Source organism: Agelaius phoeniceus, chromosome 18 (genome assembly GCF_051311805.1).
Source record: "Agelaius phoeniceus isolate bAgePho1 chromosome 18, bAgePho1.hap1, whole genome shotgun sequence".
NCBI lineage: Eukaryota > Metazoa > Chordata > Aves > Passeriformes > Icteridae > Agelaius > Agelaius phoeniceus.
The window spans coordinates 3,857,895-3,880,035 of record NC_135282.1 but is presented as its reverse complement, the minus strand read 5'-3'; the positions used below and the strand labels follow the sequence as shown (position 1 = coordinate 3,880,035).

General features: G+C 46.4%; 1 protein-coding gene across 1 annotated transcript; it reads right to left on the bottom strand.

The window, feature by feature from the left end:
- Positions 1 to 533: 533 nt before the first annotated feature.
- On the bottom strand, positions 534 to 21,927 carry PTPN11 (protein tyrosine phosphatase non-receptor type 11). The gene is made up of 16 exons (XM_054645523.2): positions 21,740 to 21,927; positions 17,360 to 17,482; positions 16,133 to 16,327; positions 14,906 to 15,098; positions 13,718 to 13,834; positions 13,096 to 13,209; positions 10,382 to 10,478; positions 9,794 to 9,873; positions 9,539 to 9,697; positions 6,608 to 6,739; positions 5,414 to 5,568; positions 4,785 to 4,852; positions 4,480 to 4,631; positions 1,495 to 1,607; positions 1,159 to 1,260; positions 534 to 829 (listed from the first exon to the last, which is right to left on the bottom strand). Exons 1-15 carry the CDS (start codon positions 21,751 to 21,753, stop codon positions 1,191 to 1,193), a joined length of 1,782 nt encoding a protein of 593 aa, XP_054501498.1. The 5' UTR covers positions 21,754 to 21,927; the 3' UTR covers positions 534 to 829; positions 1,159 to 1,190.
- Between the last annotated feature and the right edge of the window lie 214 nt (positions 21,928 to 22,141).

The following is a 22,141-nucleotide window of genomic DNA, read 5'->3' as shown; positions in this document are numbered from 1 at the left end:
CCTGCAACTCCTTAATTAATACCTGAATTCTACCGCTTCAGTCTCATTTAACTGAGCACAAAGTCACCACAGAGTGTCCTCACAAACCACCCCCAGGTCACTGAGTCTCCTGAAGGACACAAGGAATTCCTATTCTGGGCACAGATCACGGAAAAGAAACTTTGTTTGATGTAAAAACAACTTTGCATAAATTCCTCCAAAATAGCCCATCCAGCCACACAGCGAAATCGGAATCAAAGCCACCAATTATCACAAAAAAAGCACCTTCATCTCATAGAACTGCTCACCCCAGGAAGCTCAGTCTGAGTTTGAAATGTATCAGGACTAATTTGATCATGCACTTGGTTCTATTCACGCTGGTGATCCACTGTTTTCCAACAATCCACATTGTTCCCATCAGTATTTTACATTTCATGGCATGGATTTATCCATGGCATTGCTCTCCCACCACCCACCCCCCACCCAGTGCCCCCCCAAAAACCCCACAACTGCTCAAATAAGGAAAAAAAAAATAAACCCCACTAACAGCCATACTGTGAAACCAAAATACTATTTAAAAAAACAAATGGATGACAGTCCAACAGTTTGCAGGATTCAAAACTGACTCTACAAAGTAATTGTCTACCTTGTAGAAAGGATTTCCTTTTATTTGGAAAATGAGCAATTGGAAATTGGAGAGAAGAGATAAAAACAATCTTTAGATGCTCTGAAGTTTTGCCTACTGAAGGATTAAAACCGTAAATAAAAAGGTACCAAGCCCTCAGAGTTCACTGCTCACGTGAAGCTTCTTCCATCTCTTTCTTGACCTTTTTAAAAACCATTTTCATGTCTGGGAAAGGAAAAAAAAATGAAGAATTATTGAGGAAAAAAACCAAAAAACCCAGCAGTTGTTTCTTATTCAGGCATTGTACAGAAGTGCTCAGTTTGGACTCAATAAAGCTTAAACTCAACCCAAAGTCTCAGCCCTGGCTTAGAAACTTGTGTGGGTGCTTTGGCAGGAAAAGGTGAGATTGTGTATAAAGGTCATTAAAATTAAATTTAAATTAGCTTTTGGAACTCAGGCACCCTGTGGGGATCAATTCCAAGCATTCTGGGCATTTTTGGGGGCATTTTCTCCCAAGCCAGGCTGGACACAGCCCCTCCTGTGGCCATACACACCTGCCTTGGCCTGGAAGGCTCTGAACATCTTCTCATCTGAAACTCTTCTGCTGCTGCATCAGCCCCACATTTTCATATACTCTAGCACTATCTTCTCTCATTCTGAAATGAAATCAGGATTTAGAGTCCCACCAAAAAAAAAAATCCTATAATACACACAAAAAAAAAAATTCCTATAATACACCCCCCACAATTCAGGCACAATTAATTTCACTTGATTTATTTTCAGAGGAAAGCCCAGCACAACAGGGCAGGTTCTGGGGTAACTCAGACTTGTCTGAGGTCTCTGAAGATGAGAGAGAGGAGCTCAAGAACTGAGGGCAGGACTGGACTTACTCTGGACACGTTGGGGTTGGGGTGCAGGGGGGGAGAGGGCTCTGATCCCCGCCCGTCTGGTCCGATAAGGAATATTTAATGTTTGTGTACTCGTGGCCTTTCCTCTTGCTCTTCTGTGAAGCAAAACACACAACACAAAGCCAGGTTTGGGGTTAATCCCAGCAGCCATTCATTGGGACAGTGCAGCAATTCCACAAGGAGATACCCATGGGTGCTTTTAGGTTTGTCTGGGAGGAGAGAGCTCAGTCCTGCAGTGAACACATCACTGAGCACACCTGAAGCTGAAAATCCCCATTTTCCCCCATCCCACCATCTCCAGCAGGACACACCAACCCTCTGAATGTACTCAACCCTCCTCTCCTTGGCAGAACACTCCCCATTTCATTCTTGAGCAGCCAGTGGGCTTCCCACTGACCTCATTTCCAGCTCAGAGCTGGGGCCAACAGAGCAACACCATTGTTTGCAGGAGCTCTAATAAAATAATATCTGAGCCCATTAGGTTTGATATAAAAAGCAGCCAAGCTGTTATTTGGATTCTGCACATATGCTCCAGGCTGCAGCCAATTGTGCTGGCACCCAGCTCCAGATCCTGCCAGGGAACCACGCTGGGAGAGAAACGGGAGATGGATTTTTCCTTTTCCCAGGAATCCACAATGCCTGCAAACACTGAAACCTACAAGGCAGAAATGGAAGTTTTGCAGAGAATTTGAGGCTTGGGGAGGGGTTTGTGGGCTTATTTGGGGTTTTTTTAATGCTGCAACAAGTTCTGAGGGCTGACCCAACCTCACAGCAGAGGCTGGTGGAGCCTCCGGGGAGTTCTGGCTCCTGAATTCCCATTAAGAACATTCCTGGGATTGAAGCTTTTCCAGGATGGTCTCCTGAAACTCCCTCAGCTCGTTCTGCTGATTCTTAAACCCTTCTTAGCCAGGATTTATGACAAAGCTGTCCTGAGCAGTTTGTGGGAACACAGCTTGGGAAAAGTTTTGTTGAGCAAACCTGGATTTGCTTCATTGAACAAAGTCTGGGAGATAGAGATGGACTGGTGGACACATGGAAGGCAGGATTTGTGGGATGGATGGATTGGTGGACACATGGAATGCAGGATTTGTGGGATGGATGGATTGGTGGACACATGGAATGCAGGATTTGTGGGATGGATGGATTGGTGGACACATGGAAGGCAGGATTTGTGGGATGGATGGATGGATGGACACATGGAAGGCAGGATTTGTGGGATGGATGCATTGGTGGACACATGGAAGGCAGGATTTGTGGGATGGATGGATGGACACATGGAAGGCAGGATTTGTGGGATGGATGGATGGATGGATGGACACATGGAAGGCAGGATTTGTGGGATGGATGGATGGATGGATGGACACATGGAAGGCAGGATTTGTGGGATGGATGCATTGGTGGACACATGGAAGGCAGGATTTGTGGGATGGATGGACTGGTGGACACATGGAAGGCAGGATTTGTGGGATGGACCACAAGACCATTTTGTAGGAACCAGCTGATAAAGAGGAACTAACTCATTAAGTGTTGGAAAGTCCCCAGCAGGGAAAAAGATACTAAAAGAGTAAAAATATGGACTAATTAGCACAGAAAGCAAAAGGTACAAATCCCAGCTGCTCTGAGGTCAGGGCAGGGAGCAGCAGGGACAAGGAGCAAACATCAGCTCTTTATCACAAAACCAGGAAACTGCTGTAAAACCCCCCAGAACTGGAGAGCAAGGAATTCCCTGAACAGGAAGGGGCAGGGGAAGGTCTCTGTGGCTGTCACCACTTATTCCCAAACATTTCTGATCCCACCACACTCCTGGAAGTGCTTTTTGTTGGACCACCACACTCCCCCCTTCATTTTCCACTCCAATAAACTGATTTCCTACCCATAAACTCCCAAAATTGGAACTGGAGTGATCAGCATTTGATTTTCCCCTTTGAGGAATGCAGGGAACAAGCTCTGAACTCTCTTTAAAACACATAGAGCACGAGGTTCTGCTTTAATTAACAGACCCTTATCTTTTATTCTTCCTCCACAGGAAATTTGATAACAGGAAGGAAATTTGAGATCTGGGGGCAGGGCTGGGGACAGGGAGGGTAGGAGAGAATTCCACTTAAATTAAGGAGAGAATTCCACCTCGTATTTTAAAGAGAAAATTCCACTCAGTAATTTAAGGACAGGATTGCACTCAGTAATGTAAGAAGAGGATTCCACTTGATAATGTAAGGAGAGGATTCCACTTTATTTAAGGAGAGGATCCCATCCAATAATGTAAGGAGAGGATACCACCAAATTTAAGGAGAGGATTCCACTGATATTTTAAGGAGAGGATTCCACTTGATAATTTAAGGAGAGGATTCCACTTGATAATTTAAGGAGAGGATTCCACTTGATAATTTAAGGAGAAGATTCCACTTGATAATTTAAGGAGAAGATTCCACACAATGTTTTAAGAAGATTTCACCTGATATTTTAAGGAAAGGATTCCACTTAATAATTTAAGGAGAGGATCCCATCCGATAACTTAAGGAGAGGATACCACCAAATTTAAGGAGAGGATTCCACTTGATAATTTAAGGAGAGGATTCCACTTGATAATTTAAGGAGAGGATTCCACTTGATAATTTAAGGAGAAGATTCCACTTGATAATTTAAGGAGAAGATTCCACACAATGTTTTAAGAAGATTTCACCTGATATTTTAAGGAAAGGATTCCACTTAATAATTTAAGGAGAGGATCCCATCCGATAACTTAAGGAGAGGATACCACCAAATTTAAGGAGAGGATTCCACTTGGTATTTTAAGGAGAGGATTCCCCCTAACAATTAATTCTTAAGCACAATGAGCTGAAATACAGGAGACAGCTCACACCTTCAGACCCAGCCTTCCCACAACACAACTCCCTCAAAAATCCCCAGCACTGCTGCTCCCTGCTGGGATCCTGCCACATTCCTGCTGGATCTCTGGGGTGGACCCACCTGCTCCTCCTCGATCCTGCGCTGGAGGGTCTCGATGTAGTGCTGCACTGCCATGTAAATGAACCTGTACTGGGCCTCTGTCTGCACCATCCCTGAGCGCTGGGACCTCACCATCTGGATGGTCTTGGGGACATCGATGTCACAGTCCACCCCTGGGCACATCCACGGTATTGGGGAGAGCAGGGAAAGAACCACGGTGAGGGTGGAGCTCACCTGGATCCTCCGTCAGCGTTCCTGGGGTGGATCCGTGAGCAGGCAGGGAAACCAAAGGGTTAAAGGCAGGGAAATCAAAGGGTTAAAGGTACCTTTCTCTCGGATGATGTCAATGAGGATGTCAATGACAATGAAAGTTCCTGTTCGACCAATCCCAGCACTGGAAGAAAGGGGGGGGGAAAAAAGGAATTTTATTGTTTTGCTTTTTCTGAATGCACAGCAAAACCCCAGGCAAAAGAATTCTGGCATTAGGAGACAGGAGGCTCCCAAATTACAGCCACAGTCAAACCAGAGACCCCAGGGAAGGCACAGAAATCAGCACTTCTGTCCTTCAGTGTTTATAAACACCCCTGAATCAGAAAAAAAACTGTAAGGTCAGATCTAATATTTCCCTGCCTAAAAATGATATCATTTACAAGCTGGGAACACTCAAAAAGGACAGAGCTCTCACAGGTGGGTTGGGATGCCAGAATTCCCATGATCCTGCACTTGAAATGCCCCAGCCAGGTCTGGTCCCACCTTCTCATCCAACAGCACAAATTTTCATTTATCCAAAGGTTCACAGCCTGAAATCCCTCCCCAAGGGGACCCCGTGCCACCCACCCAGGATGTGACATCGTACAGACAGAAAATGGGGAATTCTGGGCAGCTCCCAGGGAAAGTTGTTCTTTATAAAGGTCTCAGTTCCCTGGGCCGAAAGGAGGAGTGGCAGGAGCCTCACCTGCAGTGGACCACGACAGGTCCAGCGTCGGGGATGCTCTCCTGCTTGTGGTGCACCTCCTCCAGGAAGTCCAGGACGCCTCCGGGGTCGCTGGGGACGCCGTGGTCGGGCCAGGTGCGGAAGTGGTACTGCCACACTGTCCTCTCCGTGTTCCCCTGCAGCACAGGGACACAAACCCTGCTGCTCAAAACCCACAGAAAATGGGGCACAGTCCTCCCCCAGATCCAACCTGAGCACAGCGCCCCGCAAATCCCAAAGGAGGGGACAAGGCAGGGTCCTTCCTGGCCTGGCGCATCAGTCATTAAATCCCCCAAATTAAATTATCCCAGAGGCCAGGGAGCAAGACAAGATTCCTGTACTCCAAAGGGAAGTGGAGATTTTTGGGATACACCATTGCAGGGAAAATTCCTCTTTCAGAGCATGAAATCCTGCCAGGGCAGTTCCCAGCTAAGCAGCAACATCTCTGTGTTCACTCTTATAATAATAAAATCCCATAATTCTGCTTTTTTAGGGAGGTCTTGATGAGCTAAAATCAATGCCAAGACTTCTGCTGCAGGAACAGGGAATTTTTCCCTTCAAGCACCCAGAATTCCTGCTTGGCCACATCTCCCATCCCAGTGCCTCCTTCCCTAAGTTTGACATACAGAGATTCACATCCAGCAGCTGAAATTTCAGCAGGCAAACCTTAAAAAAGGGAGGCTTGATGTGACAGGAATCCATCCCCAATTCCCCTGCTTTGCTTCTCCTCCCTGATCCAAACTGTTCCTTAACAGGAATTGCCATTTCCACACAGTTTTCCCACCTTTTTTATCCCTTCCCTTAAACGAATTTTCCACACCCCAGACCCACACACAACTCTTCCTTTCAGTGCAACCATTTCCACGAGGGAGCAAATGCCAGGCTGGATTGAAGTGTCCTCAGTTAAAAGCATTTTCCCTCCTCCCTGATTCCCTGCAAGCTCTGCAGCAGTTCCTCTCCTGCCAAAAGCTGCTTAGGTAGGAAAATCTTCAATTATCCCAAGGGCAAAGAGAGAGATGGATGGAACTGAACATGGAGCTTCAAAGAAAGGCAGGGCTCCATTTATTCACCTCCGAGTGCTTTTATTGATTCCAGAGAAATGGGCTAATCCTGACATTTTTTCCCTTTGGTGATCCACAAGCTGAGCTAAAAGGACAGAGCTGTTCTTGTACTCACCTGGCCAACTTTGGAAAGTTTCAGCTCTCTCAGGGTGTAGTCGTGGGCTGCGCTCTCCTTCACGTTCCGGACACGCATCACCCCGTACTCCTTCAGGGAGTATTCATCTGGCCAGTACTTCACACACTTACTCTGCAAGATTTCAAATTATATATATATATAAAAAAAAAAAAACCAACAAAAAATAACAACAAAAAGAAAAGGAATAATCAGGCAGGAAAAAAAAAAAAAAAGCTGCTTTGCAAACTGATTAATTCAACCCTGAAGCTTTTGTTTCAGAGTCCACAGAGGACAATCAGCTGATGAGGTGAAGATCATTTTAATGGGAAGTTTCTCCTCTCCATCACAGCCACTGGATAATTGCAGACAGGTACAGGTCACCTCTCCTCTTAGCACATTTTTGGGATATTTTGTGCCTGGATATTTTCAAAAGCTGGAGATTAAAATCATGCTTTTTGTACCCCCAGTCACAGGACTGAAAATGCAAAATTCCACCAGAATTCAGTCCCACAGCCCAAACCCTACAGGCTGCAAAAGAAGAAAGGTCAAAGGTATAAATCATTCCCAATGAAAATAAAACTTGGATATTTGCTTTTCCATGGCTTGCATAGGGAAGGGCTGACACAGCTCTGGGTCCATCACCAAAGAGGGCTCAGGCTCCTGCAATGGGAGCAGTTCATGGGTCTGTAGGTTCTGAAATGCAGTTTTTGGTGTGCTGCTGCTCCACCAAGATTATCTCTGCCCAGGGATGAATTCCATTCCCTGAGGAATGGATTCACCTGTCAGCACTTGGATTTGGCTCCTGTGACAGGTCAGGAAAGAGCAACTCCTGGGAATGCAGCATCAAAGCAGAAATTACTGTAGGAGCAGCTTCTAGCAAGAGCAAACACAGACCAAACACCAAGTCCTACAAAGCAAGAGGGTCTATTTGCAGTTATTCTGAATATTCAGGAAAAAACATGGCCCAGGGAAGCTCCTTCTGCCAGCCCAAGGCAGAGGAAGATGGCTGCACACATGCCCACGTAGGCAACAAGATGCTTTCCTGCTATTTTTGCCCTTCTTTCCCTGTCACAAGGGGAGAAACTGAAGCAAATACTCTGAAACTGAAGCAAATACGCTGATTTTTGGGGGGTGCCAGCAGAAATAACTTTGCAGTTTTCAATGCAGAGCTCTGAGCACTTGGTAGAGCAAGTCTGATGATGATGTTAAAATAAGCTTTACTCTGCAGGGCTAGGTTGCTGAACTGCCTCCAAAAGCCCAAAACCCCTTTAATTTCTAAGGATTTGCTGCTTCTGCACTTTAAAGCACATCCAGGACTTGATGCAGGGCTGGGATGTTCCACAGTTCCTCCTTCCTCAGGCTATGGAGGCAGCTCTGCTGCAAAGGTTCTCTCTTCCTGCAAACAGCCTGGCCTGAGATAAAAAAGCTTTGATTTGATACCAGGACTGGTATTTGCAATTCTGTAAGAAGTGAAATAGGCATCACAGAACAATCAAGGGTACAGAAAGAAGCAGCAATGCAGCACTGATGAATTGAAGTGTTTTCTGCAGCAAAAGGGCTGAGCAAACTTTGGGGAAAAAAAAATGGAGAAGCTGCAGAGGAGCAGAGGCCATTCAGGAGGTTCTTAAAAAAATAATAAATAACTTGAAGGAAGAAAGGTGGATTCAAGTCAGCTCCATAATTTATTTCTCCTCTTCCAAAACAAAGATTATCCCTGGGAAGGGGGAGCTTCTCCCTCTGTCAGTGAATTCAAAGGAAGGAAACACAAATCCTGTCCCTTTATCAGGGTGATGAAGCAGCAGAACTTTACAAAGACTTAAAAAAAAAAAAATTAAAACAAGACTTAAAACAAGACAAAGTCTAATGGCTCCAACAAACAGGACCAGTGGCAGCTTTGACACCTCAGTTAGGGAGAGAATCCTGTAAAATTTTCTATTATTTGTCTTCAGTCCACACACACAGAGCTCCTGGGGGTGAGGCCCCCCTGCAATCATCACTCACTTACAGAAAAAACTTCAGTTTTTGATTTGATTTTTTTTCCCCACAAATGATGCTCCCCTAAAAAGGCAACAGCTTTCTATTCAGAAACAGATAATGGGAATATGGGAAAAAGGTAAAAACGTGGACAATAGTGTGTGGAAGAAGCAGGGAAACTTAAAAAGCACAGGAGAGAGAATAGAAAGTGTTTATCAAACAGAAAAAAGATCAGAAGGAACAAATTCCAAAGATAAATCCTTACAAACCCCAGGAAGTGTGTGTGGCTGCTGCCAGGATAGCAATGTCCAACTACTCCTATTCTTTCCTGCCTTGTGTCATTAGAAACCAGAAACAAATGAAAATATCCCCAGGTTTGCCAGAGGCCAGGGAGCAAGACAAGATTGCTGTACTCCAAAGGGAAGTGGAGATTTTTGGGATACACCATTGCAGGGAAAATTCCTCTTTCAGAGCATTAAATCCTGCCAGGGCAGTTCCCAGCTAAGCAGCAGCATCTCTGTATTCACTCTTATAATAATAAAATCCCACAATTCTGCTTTTTTAGGGAAGTCCATCCAGGCTTAATGAGCTAAAATCAATGCCAGGACTTTTGCTGCAGGAGCAGGGAATTTTTCCCTTCAAGCACCCAGAATTCCTGCTTGGCCACATCTCCCATCCCAGTGCCTCCTTCCCTAAGTTTGACATACTGAGATTCACATCCAGCAGCTGAAATTTCAGCAGGCAAACCTTAAAAAAGGGAGGTTTGATGTGACAGGAATCCATCCCCAATTCCCACAGACACCAATAAAAAAAGGACACTCAGCACCTTCCAGAATTCCAAGGAATCCTGTGCCACAGCAGAGTCCAGCCATAAATCAATTTATCCCTGTCAGATCAGCTCCTGCTTGTACTTAAATGCCAGGGCCTTTCCCAAAGCCAGCTGGAGTCTGGTTTTACCTTTCCTCTTTCCACTTCTTTCGTGGTCATGACAATAACTCTGGAATTCTCCTGGAACACCATCCTCCAGAAATCATTCACTGTGTTCTGCAGGCAGCCCTGGGTAGCTATGTAACTTTTTTTTGGCTTTGAGTTGTTGCACTTGGTTTCAAACTCGGGCTAGAGGGGAAAAAAACCAACAAACCAGTAATTGAATAAATGGTGTGTGACAAGATTCCCTTGGATTTAGGGAAGAGGAGGTGGGAATGCACTCACCATAATAATATTAGCATTGATATAGTCTGAAACAGGTTCATTGGGATCCCCATCGTGGAGAACAACTCTGGTGTGATCAACTGCAAAAACACACATGGATGTCAAGCACTTGCACTCCACAGATGTGACCACATAGCAGCTATTAATTAATTATCAATCTTAGTAAATAAGTGATCAGAAAACTCCAAATTGCCTGTTTTGATTCCTTTAAACAAGTGGCTGTGATCAGCTGGACCAAAACACGTCCATGTCCTGGGAATTCAGGAATAATCAAACACCAAGTCAGGGCAAAGCCTTGGGATTGGCATGTTGCAGTTCTGGCCCCCAAATTAATCCTCTTAAATTTAAGTATTCCAGCCTGTTGATTTGAGGGATATGAGGCTTTTAAATGAAGATAAAAACCAATATTACAAATATCTACAAAGTGCAAATGGTGTGAACCCAAATTGGAAATCACTGGATAATCCTGATAAGAGGGGAAATTATCATTAAAGAGAAGCCAAAGGCCAGTGGTACTTAATTAACCCTGTATTAATGAGGAAAATAGACCAGAGTAACATTAAATGGCATGGAAGGGTCGATACTTACAGGGTAAAATGTTTTTGTATCTATTTTTGTTCTTGTTTTCCTGGCGCTGCCCTTCCTTACGGCTGTAGAGGAGTTTGCATTCCTGCTGCTGCAAGGTCTGAGGGGAGAGCACAGACAGGGGGGCTCAAAAAAAGCAGGATGGACTGGCCCATGCTCACAGCAATCCCAGAGAAAAGGGAGCAGAGGGGCATTAAGTGATGAGTTACCCATAATTTATTTATCCATAAATTATCCCAGTGAAGGAACAAGCTGGAGTGGGGATTTCTGGAACACAATGTCCCAGGGACAGCAGCAATTCAACACTTGCACAGCCAGGCTGCTCATGGCAAATCTCCCCACTCCCAAAGCTCCCAGGAGCTGGAGGCACCAGGATCCCAATGCTTTGCTCCAAGTTTTCATCCCCAAAGCAGTTCTGGCCCCACTAAAAGGAACACTCGGGTTTTGGAAGCTGCTCCCCTCATCATTCCCACCCTCCAGACTCTTGCTGGTTTTTAACCTGGCACATTTGCTCACTCCTGTCCCAGTCTGATACTCCCTCACTCAATGACCTTGGATAATCAGGCTGATCCTAAAGGCAGGGAAAGCAAAAGAAATTTAAGAGATGCAAAGTTTCAAGCTTGTGACAAAGGGCAGGAAACAGCCCCCAAAGCATTGCCCGTGGAATTCCAGGCAAAAGGACTGAGAGCTAAACCTTCCCAGCCAGTTAAAGAATTGGAGCAATTAAATGTGTGTGGAAACCACATCTTCCTTCCTAGAGTTAATTATCATTGCTTGGAGCATCCCTGAGGAGAGATCCACGAGCAGCAGTGACTCCCAACAAGCCCATTCAGAGCTGGAACAACACAGCCATAAATCTGAACATCCTCCTCCACTTCACTGCAACATCCCAGCACTAAGCTCAGAAATAACCATTTTTCAGAAGGAAAAACACTACAAGGGCTGTCAACATTCCTGTCTGGTGCTTCCTGGGACAAGAGGCTCATTCCTGCCTGGAGACAAGTAATTTAAATTCACCATCTGGGCTGGCAGCTCCTGAACGGCACAGACAGGGATCCATGGGCAGCCTGGAGTGTGCTCCCCCCTCCTGCCACCATGGGGGACAGCTGGAGCTTCCCTGAGGGCAATGGAAAACAGGGCACTAAAACTGCCTGGAGAGGGCTTCATTCCCAAAAAAATGAGGGTTAGTGCTGACCTCAGGGACAGCAGCAAAGGGGAAAAAGAAGTGCAATGTCCCACAGGTGAAATCCTTCATTTATTTGCTTTTCCTGCTAGACTTTTCCTGCTGTAAGGAAAACACTGAGAAATCCACTCCAAGAGAAATTTTTCAACGTGAACCAGAGGTCAGGAAAGAACTGTGAATTAACAGCTCAGTTGCATTTTGCCAAAGCAACAATCCCTTCCCACACACACGACCTCTGCTGGCTTCCTTCCCTCTCCAGATGGAATTCTGGCCATTCTGACCATCCAGCAGCCCTGCACCAAGGACTGTCCCCCCTCTCTCTGGAAAGGGAAAGGAGAAAGCTCAATCCTCATTTTCTCGTTTCCCAATGCCATCACCTCACCATCTGACACTTCCCTCACACACCTCTGTGCTAATTCCTTCACTTTTCATGGATTCATTTTCCTTCTCCTGGCAATAACCAGAGCACACCGGCCAGCACGTTTAGCTAATGGATATTTCTGATCAAAGAGGGTTTCTCCAAGGATGGTCACTTTGCAAATCCATCACTATTCAGGAAGTTTCTCACACCAGCCTCTCCGGAGCTCCCTCTGGAGCTCTTCCCAGTTTCCTGTTGCCATCTGCTGGTGGAATTCCAGACTCCACTGGTGGTTTTGTGTGTGAGGTATAAACCAATCCAGCATGGAGTGTTCCAGACCAGGCTGGATGGGGCTTGGAGCCACCTGGAATAGTGGAAAGTGTCCCTGGCCATGGCAGGGGTGGGCAGGATGGGATTTAAGGTCCCTCACAACCCAAATCATTCCACTGTCCCAGGTTGCTCCAAGTCCCAGCCAATCTGGCTTTTAACACTTCCAGGGATGGGGCACCCAGAGCTTCTCTGGGAAGAGTTTCTTCCAAATTCTGGAAGGATTTCTTCCCAATACCCCATCTAAACCTTTTCTAGTTTGAAGTCATCCCCCCTGTCCTGTCCCTACACACTCCTTCTGGAAGAAAAATTGGAATTTTGCCTACAGAGAGAAATGAAACACCAAAACAAACCAAAATTAAACCTCCAGAAGTCCAAGAAACGCATATAATTCATGTTGTTTCATCCCAGAGCTTTCTACCACTTCCCAATGGCTTTAAGATCCCCAAAAATGAGCATCAAAAAGCCACAAAGACAATGGATGATCTGAGAAATGGAAGTGTCCCTAAAGAAATGGTTCCCAGCTTCCCAAACAGCAGAACGAATTGGAAGGATTGTCCTGGTGGGACAAACACAGGAGGCTCCCTCATGGTGGGAAGGATATCCAGGAGGATATCCTGGATAAAAATCACTCTGAGAATCAGGGAAAAAAGGTAAATATTTCAAGCCACAAGAGTGGAGCTGGCAAAGCCCTGGAGATGGGAGCAAAACCAGGGATCTGAGGTGACAGAGAGGAGGAAACACCAAGAAGGCAGAACCCAGCGTGACTTTGGCAGGGTGAGAGTGAACACTGGGGGAAACACTGCAGGAAACACTGCAGGAAACATTCCTTGGAATGTAAGGAATCACCTCAAACTCTTCCCAGAAGCCCTGCTTGACTTTATCCGTGGTCTCTGCCAGTTTGCTGAGCTCCCTGACTCGGCTCTCGATCTCGGCAGCGTTGATCCGGGTGGTGTTCAGGGGCTGGGGACACACACAAACAGCACAGGGTCAGCCAAGAACAGCCAGGGAAAGACAACTCAAACACAAATCCCCTAAGATGAGGGTATTTTAATGGGAATTTTAGGATCCAGGCATTTTTTTGGATGTCAGTGTTTTGGGATTCGAGCAAAGGGCAGTGAGGAAGGGGACGGTGAACAGTTGCTTTTAAAGTGTCACAGTTTTTATTTAATTATTCATTTAATTATTTAATGCATTAAACTGTCTCATTTCTGGACATGCCCTGCAACTCTTACAGACCAGGATGACACCAGGAGATTCTGCACATCAGAGACAACACTCTATCCCTTCACAGGCCTAACAAAAATGGTTCCCACTGAAATGACTTTTTCATCCATTTAACGAAGCTTAATGGATGAAAATTCCTCATTTTTTTCCTCAGAAAAAAAGTCTTGCAGAACATATGGAAAAGCTGCATTTCAACCATATATTCCGGAGGTGGCAAAGCTCAGGGGTGGCCTGTCCTCCTCACCTGTTTGAGCTGCAACACAGTGCCCAAAGTCTCCACCATGGGGTTCTTCTTGTAATGCTCCACCAGATCTGTCAGAGAGTCAAACTTCTCCCCTCCACCAACGTCATATTTGAGATCCTGAAAAGACAAAAGTTCCTCAAAATAAATGCACTTCCCACAGCCACAGCACCTCGAGGCTGTGCCCTGCATCAGAAAGAACCTCTAAAATTATGTGTAGAAGGCTCTGCTGAAATCCTTCTGCTAAAGGATAGAAGTTTAATAAATAGAAACACAGACGCACTGCAGGACATCTCCTTTTCTGCCATCTCCTTGAAAATTGGTTTATCTGCTTTTTTTAGAGAGCTGATTCCCTCTGAACCAGGGTTCAGGCAGCTCTGGAGCTACAGGATGAGAATCCAGGAATTAGGGATTTGAATTGATTTCCAAAATTAAGTGTATGATTGGGTTCTGAAAGGCTGGTACTGCCTGGCACCATCCCTATTTTAAGGAAGCAAATGCCAAATTATTTTCCTCAAAGGCATAAATGCTAACTGCAAATCAGAGAGGTTTTCTTGAAAAAATGAACATATTCTGGTAATTCAGCATTTACAGTCCTGGTGGGTCATTTCTACCTCCAAACTACTTCTGTTACTGCATTTTAGGTGTTTTTATACAATTTAGTTATTGCATTTCCTTTGGGTACAATAGAAGTAAAAGAGAATAAGAAAAATCCATGTGTTTTTTTTTTTTTTAATCTATGATTATTTTTTAAATAGCAGCCCATGGAGACAGATTAAATATCAAAACTGTAATTTAGTAATATTTCAGTGAAGAACTACCTTATACTAAATAGAAGATTTAGATTTCAGGGCATTCCTTGGAGTGAACACTCATTTCCACAGACTGTTGATCATCCATCAGGTGTAACTGCCTGAACTGACAGGAGAGAGCCATCTGTGGATAGATCTCCATTTATCCAATCACTCCTATTTTGACAGAATCCATCCAGGAGTCTGCAAAGGCTCCCTGAGCACAGCAAAGTGCGATTGGAGCCAGAAGGCCCTGACAGGAGCCAGTCAGACAAAAAATATTGGGGTTTTGATGCCATCAAAGGAGACATTTTGATCAAAGGGGTGACCTGCAGCAAGCCCAGGGAAAAGGGGAGTGGACCCAGAGCTCGTGGGCCCATGGATTCCCTGCTGCTCCTACCTGGCAGTGGATCATGACGTGCGTCACTTTGGATTTGCCGTCGTTGCTCTCTCCTTTGTCATCCCCCGTCCTCACAGAAAGGACAAAGTCCCCAGGGTGGCTCTGGCTCTCCCTCACCAGGAAGCTGCCATGTTTTCCTTTCTCTGTCAGGAGTTTCTCAGCTTCTCTCCCTGAGAGATGCCCGTGAAACCACCTGGAAATGAAGTGACACAGAGGGAGACGCCCTGCTTAGCATTCCAGCTGAATCCATTTGTTCCAGGTGTTTATCATGAAATTGAATCCTTCTGTTCACTCAGCAACAGCCAGGTCTAGGGAAAGCCTCAGTTGGTAAAAAACAATAAATAAAATAAGCTTTGGAAGGGTCCAGGTGCACATCAGTGAGGACAGAAACACTTCAAAGCACTTCCATGGAGTTTCCTACAAGCTTCCAGTGAAGCTTTGATTTGGATCCTTCACAACAATCCCAATAAACACCAGGTTACACCCCAACCTTCCCCTCAGTCCAGGCATTCATTCTCCTCTTATTTCCTTCATGAAACTTTCCTGATAAACTTGTGGAAACCTCATACTTTTGAGACCTCACCCTTCTATCCCATTAGGAACTGGAGAAGGTAATCCCAGCAATCCCAATTCTTCAGGAAATAGGGCCAAAACACCATCAATCCTCCCCACCTCTGTTAAGCCATTCTGAGGAGTGAGAGAACTTATTTGAATATTTTTCCTCTTTTTTTTTTCCACTTCTAGGAATAAACGGGTATCTGCTGGTTTAGTTCTGACCCCTGACATTTCCTCACATCCAGAGTCCCAAATTCTCCTTATTACCCACACTCCTCAAAACAGGAGTTTGAGGAATCTGAGGATTTGTGCAGCCTTCACTTTCTACCCACTGCTAGGAAAAGCACAAAATGTTATGCCCAGAAATATCCCTGGGAATTCCTTGCAGCAGCAACAACATCAGGAGAACTTCTCAGATTAAACATTCTCCCAGTAAAAATAAAGGGAATTATGCCCTCTCTTTCAGTCCTGTCCCACCCAAGGAAGAATGCTGAAGGGAACAGGTTCTGAGGCTTAGATTGCTTCACCTTTAACCACATTTATTCATCTATTTTGCAAGAAACCTCCCTGAAACAAATCCAAAGCTGTGGCCACCCTTTTCCCAGAGGGAGGCTGAGTGTGAAGAGGGATAAACACAGCATTTATTAAGAAGCACAAGGACACTCCTCTGACCTTTCTGAGGTGGGATCAGCACAGTTGAGGGGATATTTCAGCTCGATGACATCTCCATTCTTTTCCTTGAGCTGCCCATGGTGCTCCATGTAGTACTGCACCAGCTCAGCCAGCGTGGCAAACTTCTCTCCCCCATAGAGGTCATAGTAGTCACCTGTGTTCTGGATCTTGATGTGGGTCACAGCTCCAGTTCGTCTAAGATTTGAAAGACAGGACACAAAACCCCTTCCCAAGTCAGCTTATCAATCAATCAATCAATCAATCAATCACTTTTGTATTTGGTGCTGCCTGAGGTGGAGAAATCCATACTCACAATTCCAGCACGGAGCTACTGCTCCTCTGCTTCAGCTTCTCTGCCCACCAGCCAGGGAGAGCAGGAGAACAGCTCTGTGCTGGAACTGGCAGCACAAACTCTGCAGCCTCAGGAGCCCCACCAGAAACCCCCCAGAGCCACAGAAAACTGCACACATAAGCACAAAGTGGAGGGCGAAAGTTGAATATTCTGGAGATCCAGCAGAGCTGGTTTGCTCCTTTCTCCAGAATTCCCACCAGCTCCCAAGGTCTCTCCTTCAGGAAATATTTGCCTTTGCCTGCTGCCACAGTCTCTAATATTAAGGAAGAGCAGCTCCCAGCAGGAATCCCCTCCTGTGCCACAAGGCCTGTTATCTCAAAGTATCCAAGCAGCACAACTCTTATCACCAATCCCACTTTTCCCTTTTCCTTTATCTACTTCCTCTTGCTGTCTTTTCCCCATCCCTACCATGCAGTGTCAGGGGACAACTGTCACAGAAGGCCTATTTTGGAAGCTGAAAAAGCCACAGTTGCCCTTAAAAACTTGCTGACTTTTCCTGTGCAAGGAGAGTCTGGATTTCCTGCTGGATCACTAATTCCCAACACCTCTGCTCCTTCCAGTTGGTGATCAAATGGATTTCTAAAGGGCTAAAAGCAATGTTACTATCAACCTATTTCTGCCTCCCCTGAGCATTTTTGTCCTGCTGTAAAATCAGAATTCACTCCCCTCCAATCCAGAGCTGGGTAAAAAGTATTTGAGAAGCTCTTCAGGGAAAATGGGAGAAAAAGAAGAGGGAAAAGTGAACAACACTAAAAAGTGACCAGGGCGTTCTTTCACCTCTTTCAAGGAGTTCATCCACAGCTCTTTCTCCACAGGACAGCAATAAATTAAGATCATCACCAACCTGGGGCAAGACTGGGAAGATCCAAACTCACCTAACAGAGAGTGTGAAGTCTCCTGGGTTACTTTTGCTGGGCCGTGCCAAGAAGCTGCCATCGACTCCTCTTGTTAACAGCAGGTTTTCTGCCTCCACCCCAGTGATATTTGGATGAAACCATCTACAAGAGGTTAAAAATAAAGAATGTTAATAAACAAACAGCAGGTTTTCAGAGTTTACTCACACAGAGCAATCCGACAGCCTGCAAAGTGAGTTTTGCGCCTAAGTGAATAAAGTTTCATTATTAGTTTCACATTGCAACTTTATATATTGCAACTTTTTGTAAGCCTAAGAATGACTTATTTGTAAGCCTAAGAATTACACTTATCCCCACTCTGACTGCCTGGATTAAAATGATATCAAAGGTACACAACATAAACACAGACCAGAAGTGGTATTTCCTTACTCCAGCAAAACACAGCACACAAAGAAACCGAAAGACAAACAGGAAAAATACCTAAAAATAAAACAAAACATCCAAAGTGACACTTGACAACATTTCGAAGGTTAAAAACCGAACAAAACCTCATGGTTTAGGGCACAGCTGAGGGGGTCAGGAAGGAACTCCCTGCGTGGACACCCCACTGCTCTTCCTCCCAGGGACGTGGAGCCGGGGTCGGATCTGTCCTGTTTAAATACAACCCCAGAGGAATCTCCCATTGATCCTCACCACCCACAAACTGCTCTCAATGACTGTCCCAGAGCCCAGGCAGAGCTGGGGCTGGGCTGTGGCCAACAGCTCCGCGTCCCCACCTCTGGCATTGACTTTGGAGACTTATTTGGAGGCGCTCGGTGTCACCACTGCCTCTGCTCTTATCTGGAATTTACCCATTTTTATTGCAGCCCTGAAGGAGTTCTGCATGAAAGGGCTTGGGGAGGATTTTAGAAAGAAAATTCTAAGAATAAAGCATTGGGTGTGAGCACCCCAGCCTCAGCTCTGTCACCTTTGCACACTCGGCAATTAAAAATCACCTTTAATTTTCAGAGTTAAATCCTCATTGTTGTGTGCTGGAAAGAATCCAGCCTGCCCCTCTTTGTTCACCTCTGGGTTTTTCCAAAGTACAGCAAAATAGATCCAAAAAACTCCACAGTCAGGCTCATCACAGAGAGAGGAGTGTAATATCCAGAAAAATGGAACAGCATTCCTGATCCTTCCTGATCCAGTCAGCATTTCAGGCTAAATTGCTAAATCAGCAAAATATGAGAGCACAGGTCTAAATTTAGGGTTATTATTTCAATTGTTGCAGCAATTCCTTCTCTACTGAAAAATTGCCAATATTCCCACCAAAGTCTTCTCCAGACCATTCTCTTCAGAAATGTTCTGGAGTTTTAGGATTCTAGAAAATCCAAATCTCCAGAGAGTCATTCAAGTGGGAATTAGGATCCATTTCAGAAGTAAATTGTGTGAATATTCTTGTGAAATCTTTTTTTCCCCTCGTTCATAATATTCTACTTGCACCATGAAAATCTAGTGAATAGTCCCCATCTTCCACTGAAGAACAACACAGGAAATATCAAATTTATGCACAGAACATGGAAAAAACCATTCAAAAATACTTCCAAATTATCACAGCAAATGGGAATGAACTAATGAATAATGTTACATTTATCTAATTATTACTCAAAGGTCAAGGAAAGTTCTCACAAGAGAAACTGCACAAGCATCAGTACCTGGCATGAACTGAACATTAAATAACACATTTCAGCCCACAACAGGTTGCCTGGAGAAGGTGATCATATATTTACCACATTTCCACTCCCAAAATTTTACTTCCATTAGGAAAAAACAAAAACAAAAGGAAAAAAAAAAATCCAAACCAAACAAAAAATGTGCAGTAGTAATCTGAAGAGTTTGCAAGCTTTTTAAATATGCACAGGATTCAAGAGAAACCTTGGTAAATTTTGGAGTTTACAGCAAAAAAAATGTTTAAACAGACAGAGGAGAAATTAATGGGATTGCTTCTCCAGATTTATTATATTGGGATTCCATAAACTTCAATGCAATATTTTCTGTATCCCACCCTGAACCTTTAGGAAGTAGCTGTGCATGAGCTGTTACAGCAAAGGAAAAATAATATTTTATGCACAGAGATAACTCCAAATAACCTTTTATTTAACCAGCATTTAAAGGAGAGCTTAAACACACAATAGATGGTTCAAAAATCTTACAGATGGTCCAAAATCTCTCTCCCACATCCACACAAAGATGCCAAAAGCCAAGTGCAGCAAAGCCAGGCTACACCTGGGAGGGTTTCTTGCACTTTATGTAACTCTGGCTCTGCTGGCACCTCGTCCTCCTGCTCCCTCAGCTCTGTATTTTTGGCTTTGAGTAGGAAGCTGCATTTGTCAGGCACCCCAAATAGCAGAATGGGGGTGTCAGGGATCCCTGCCAGCGGTTCCGGCCGCCAGGAGGATCCTCCTTGAAGCGCTGCCATCCCTTGTGCTCCCAACCTTGGGGCTGCAGCCCTTCCAAACTGGGAGGGGACAGCCAGTGACACCCCCCCGCTCTCCTCAGCCAGGACCTGCTCTCACACTTCCTTTTATAGGGATGGAATGCATTTTGGGCTTTTTTATCCTCTTTTCCCTGCCCATGTCTGTGGCAGCAGGTGCAGAGCTGCCCCGGCCAAGGGCAGTAAATACAATCCCAGAAGTCACCCAAACCCACGCCCTCGTCAGAGCGGCTCCTCACCATCCCTCCTGCAGCAATTCCCACTCAGGGGCTCGGGATACAGCACTGCCAGCCCATAATTAGCTCACAGCAAGGTGGGAATGTTGGGAAGGAAGGAAGCAGTGAAAGATACCCCTCAAAACCAAGGGGGTATCAGCAAAGCAAGGAAACTTCTGATGAAAAAGAAAAAAAAATCCATGATGGAAAATCCACAATTATCCCCTTTTTTTGTTATCGTGGTCCAGCAGGATCTGTGCTCCCTAAGCCACACACTGCCTGCACATTTCTCTCTTAGCAAACCAAAAGAAATAAATCAATACAATTTTCCATGCAGTGATTGGGGTTTTTAATCACCTTTGCAAGAGCAAAGGAGAGATGAAATCAGTTCTGTCTCAGCTGTCACAGCCACAGCACTGGGGATGTGCTGACGGGTACTTTAATTACTCCTATTTATAGGCTCATCAGTTGATATTTCCCAGCTTTTTTCAGTCTCCCTCAGAAGTTACAGTTTAGGGCTCCGAGCAGAGTAACAGGATTATTCTGGCAAGGAGGAAGTTCACAGTGCTGCCAAAAGGTAACTTGTAACCTTGTTCCCAGTGTGAGCAGGGACATCCAGAGAGCACAACACAGACTAAAAAAACCTCCATACAGTTCAAAAAACTCCAAATCCTACTAAAAATGGCCATGGATTGAAACCAATTCACCTAGATTCACCATCTTGAGGAGAAAAGAGAGGACAACTTACCCTTGGAGAAATTATAATTGAATAGGTATTACTTATAGAGGGGAATCAATTGAAACTGTGGCTGCCCCATCCCTGGAAGTGTCCAAGGTCAGGCTGGAGCTTGGAGCAATCTGGGATAGTGGAAGGTGTCCCATGGCAGGGGATGGAATGGGATGAGATTTATGGTTCCTTCCAACCCAAACCATTCTGGGAATCTCAGAATAGGTCGGTTAAAAAGGATAAATATATTTATAGCATTTTCTATGACAATAATTCCCCTAAATCCCAACATTTACCCAAACCTCTGAGCCCAAAAGAACACCAGGTACCAAATATCAAAATCCATTAAGGACAGTGAGAAGCTACAACAAAGAAATGGTTTTGGCTGTTTGTCCTCGTGCTTTAGCAGTGCCACAAGGGTTTGAAATTAGAGTGAATGCTGATAAGTGATTAAGAACTCAGGTGCGGGGAGCTCAGGAACACGGGTTTTGCAGCCGGGCCGTGTTATAGGGCCGGGAAATCAGCGCTGCTGGCCCTCGATGGAACACGAACCCTGGGCGCCGGTGCTGAGCAGGTCCCACTCACCAACAATCCACCCTCGGCTCCAGCGCTCACTGGGGACATTCACGTGAACCCCCCCCGAACCGGGGGCACCGGGGCAGCTCCGGCCGCCAACGGGGCTCGGAGAGACTCAAAGCCACCGGGAGGCTCCTCCGGGAACGGGCGGGGAGCGGGACCCGGGAGCGGGGACATCCCCCGGGAACGAGCGGGGTGGGGGCTGCGGGAGGGGAACATCCCCCGGGAAGCGACGGGAGGGAGCTCCGGGAGCCGGGACATCCCCGCGGGAACGGGCGCGGTGGGCGCTGCCGGGGCGGCTCCCGGGGCTCCTGCCCGCCCGCAGGGAGCAGCCCCGTCCCCGCACCCCCAGAAGCCGCGGCCCCTGCTCGCCGCCCTCCCCGCCGGCGCGGCCGCCGCTCCTGCCTCACCTCCGCGATGTCATCTTCCCCCGTGGCCCCGGCGGGTCGCGGTGCGCCGGCCCCCCCGCGCCGCCCGCCGCTCACATGGGGGTCCCGGCGGGGCCGCGGCCTTCGGGCGCTGCGGGGAGCGCGAACAACGGCGGCCTCGGGCCCGCGAGCGCGGCGCGGCCCGCCCCGCGTCACCGCCCGCGCCGTCATCGCCCCGCGCCGCGCCCCGCCCCGCGCCGCCGCTCCGCCCGGGGGGCTGCGGGACCCCCGGCACCGGAGCGCAGTGGCACCGGAGCCTCGCCCGTACACGGGGCAGGGCGCGGAGCCGGCCGAGCCCCGAGCGGACGCGGGTTAAGCGGTGGTGGCGCGGCAGGGCCGCTGTCCGGGCCGGGGGTCCCGCAGCCCCCGGAGCGGGCGCGGGGT

Bases quoted from the DNA above. Each gene is read 5' to 3' on its own strand.
- PTPN11 (XM_054645523.2), bottom strand. The intron at 13,835-14,905 runs GTAGGAGCAGCA...TTGTCTTTTCAG, and splicing joins ACGTCATGATCCACTGCCAG to GATCTCAAATATGACGTTGG. The intron at 6,740-9,538 runs GTAAAACCAGAC...GAAATCTTGCAG, and splicing joins AAGAAGTGGAAAGAGGAAAG to AGTAAGTGTGTGAAGTACTG.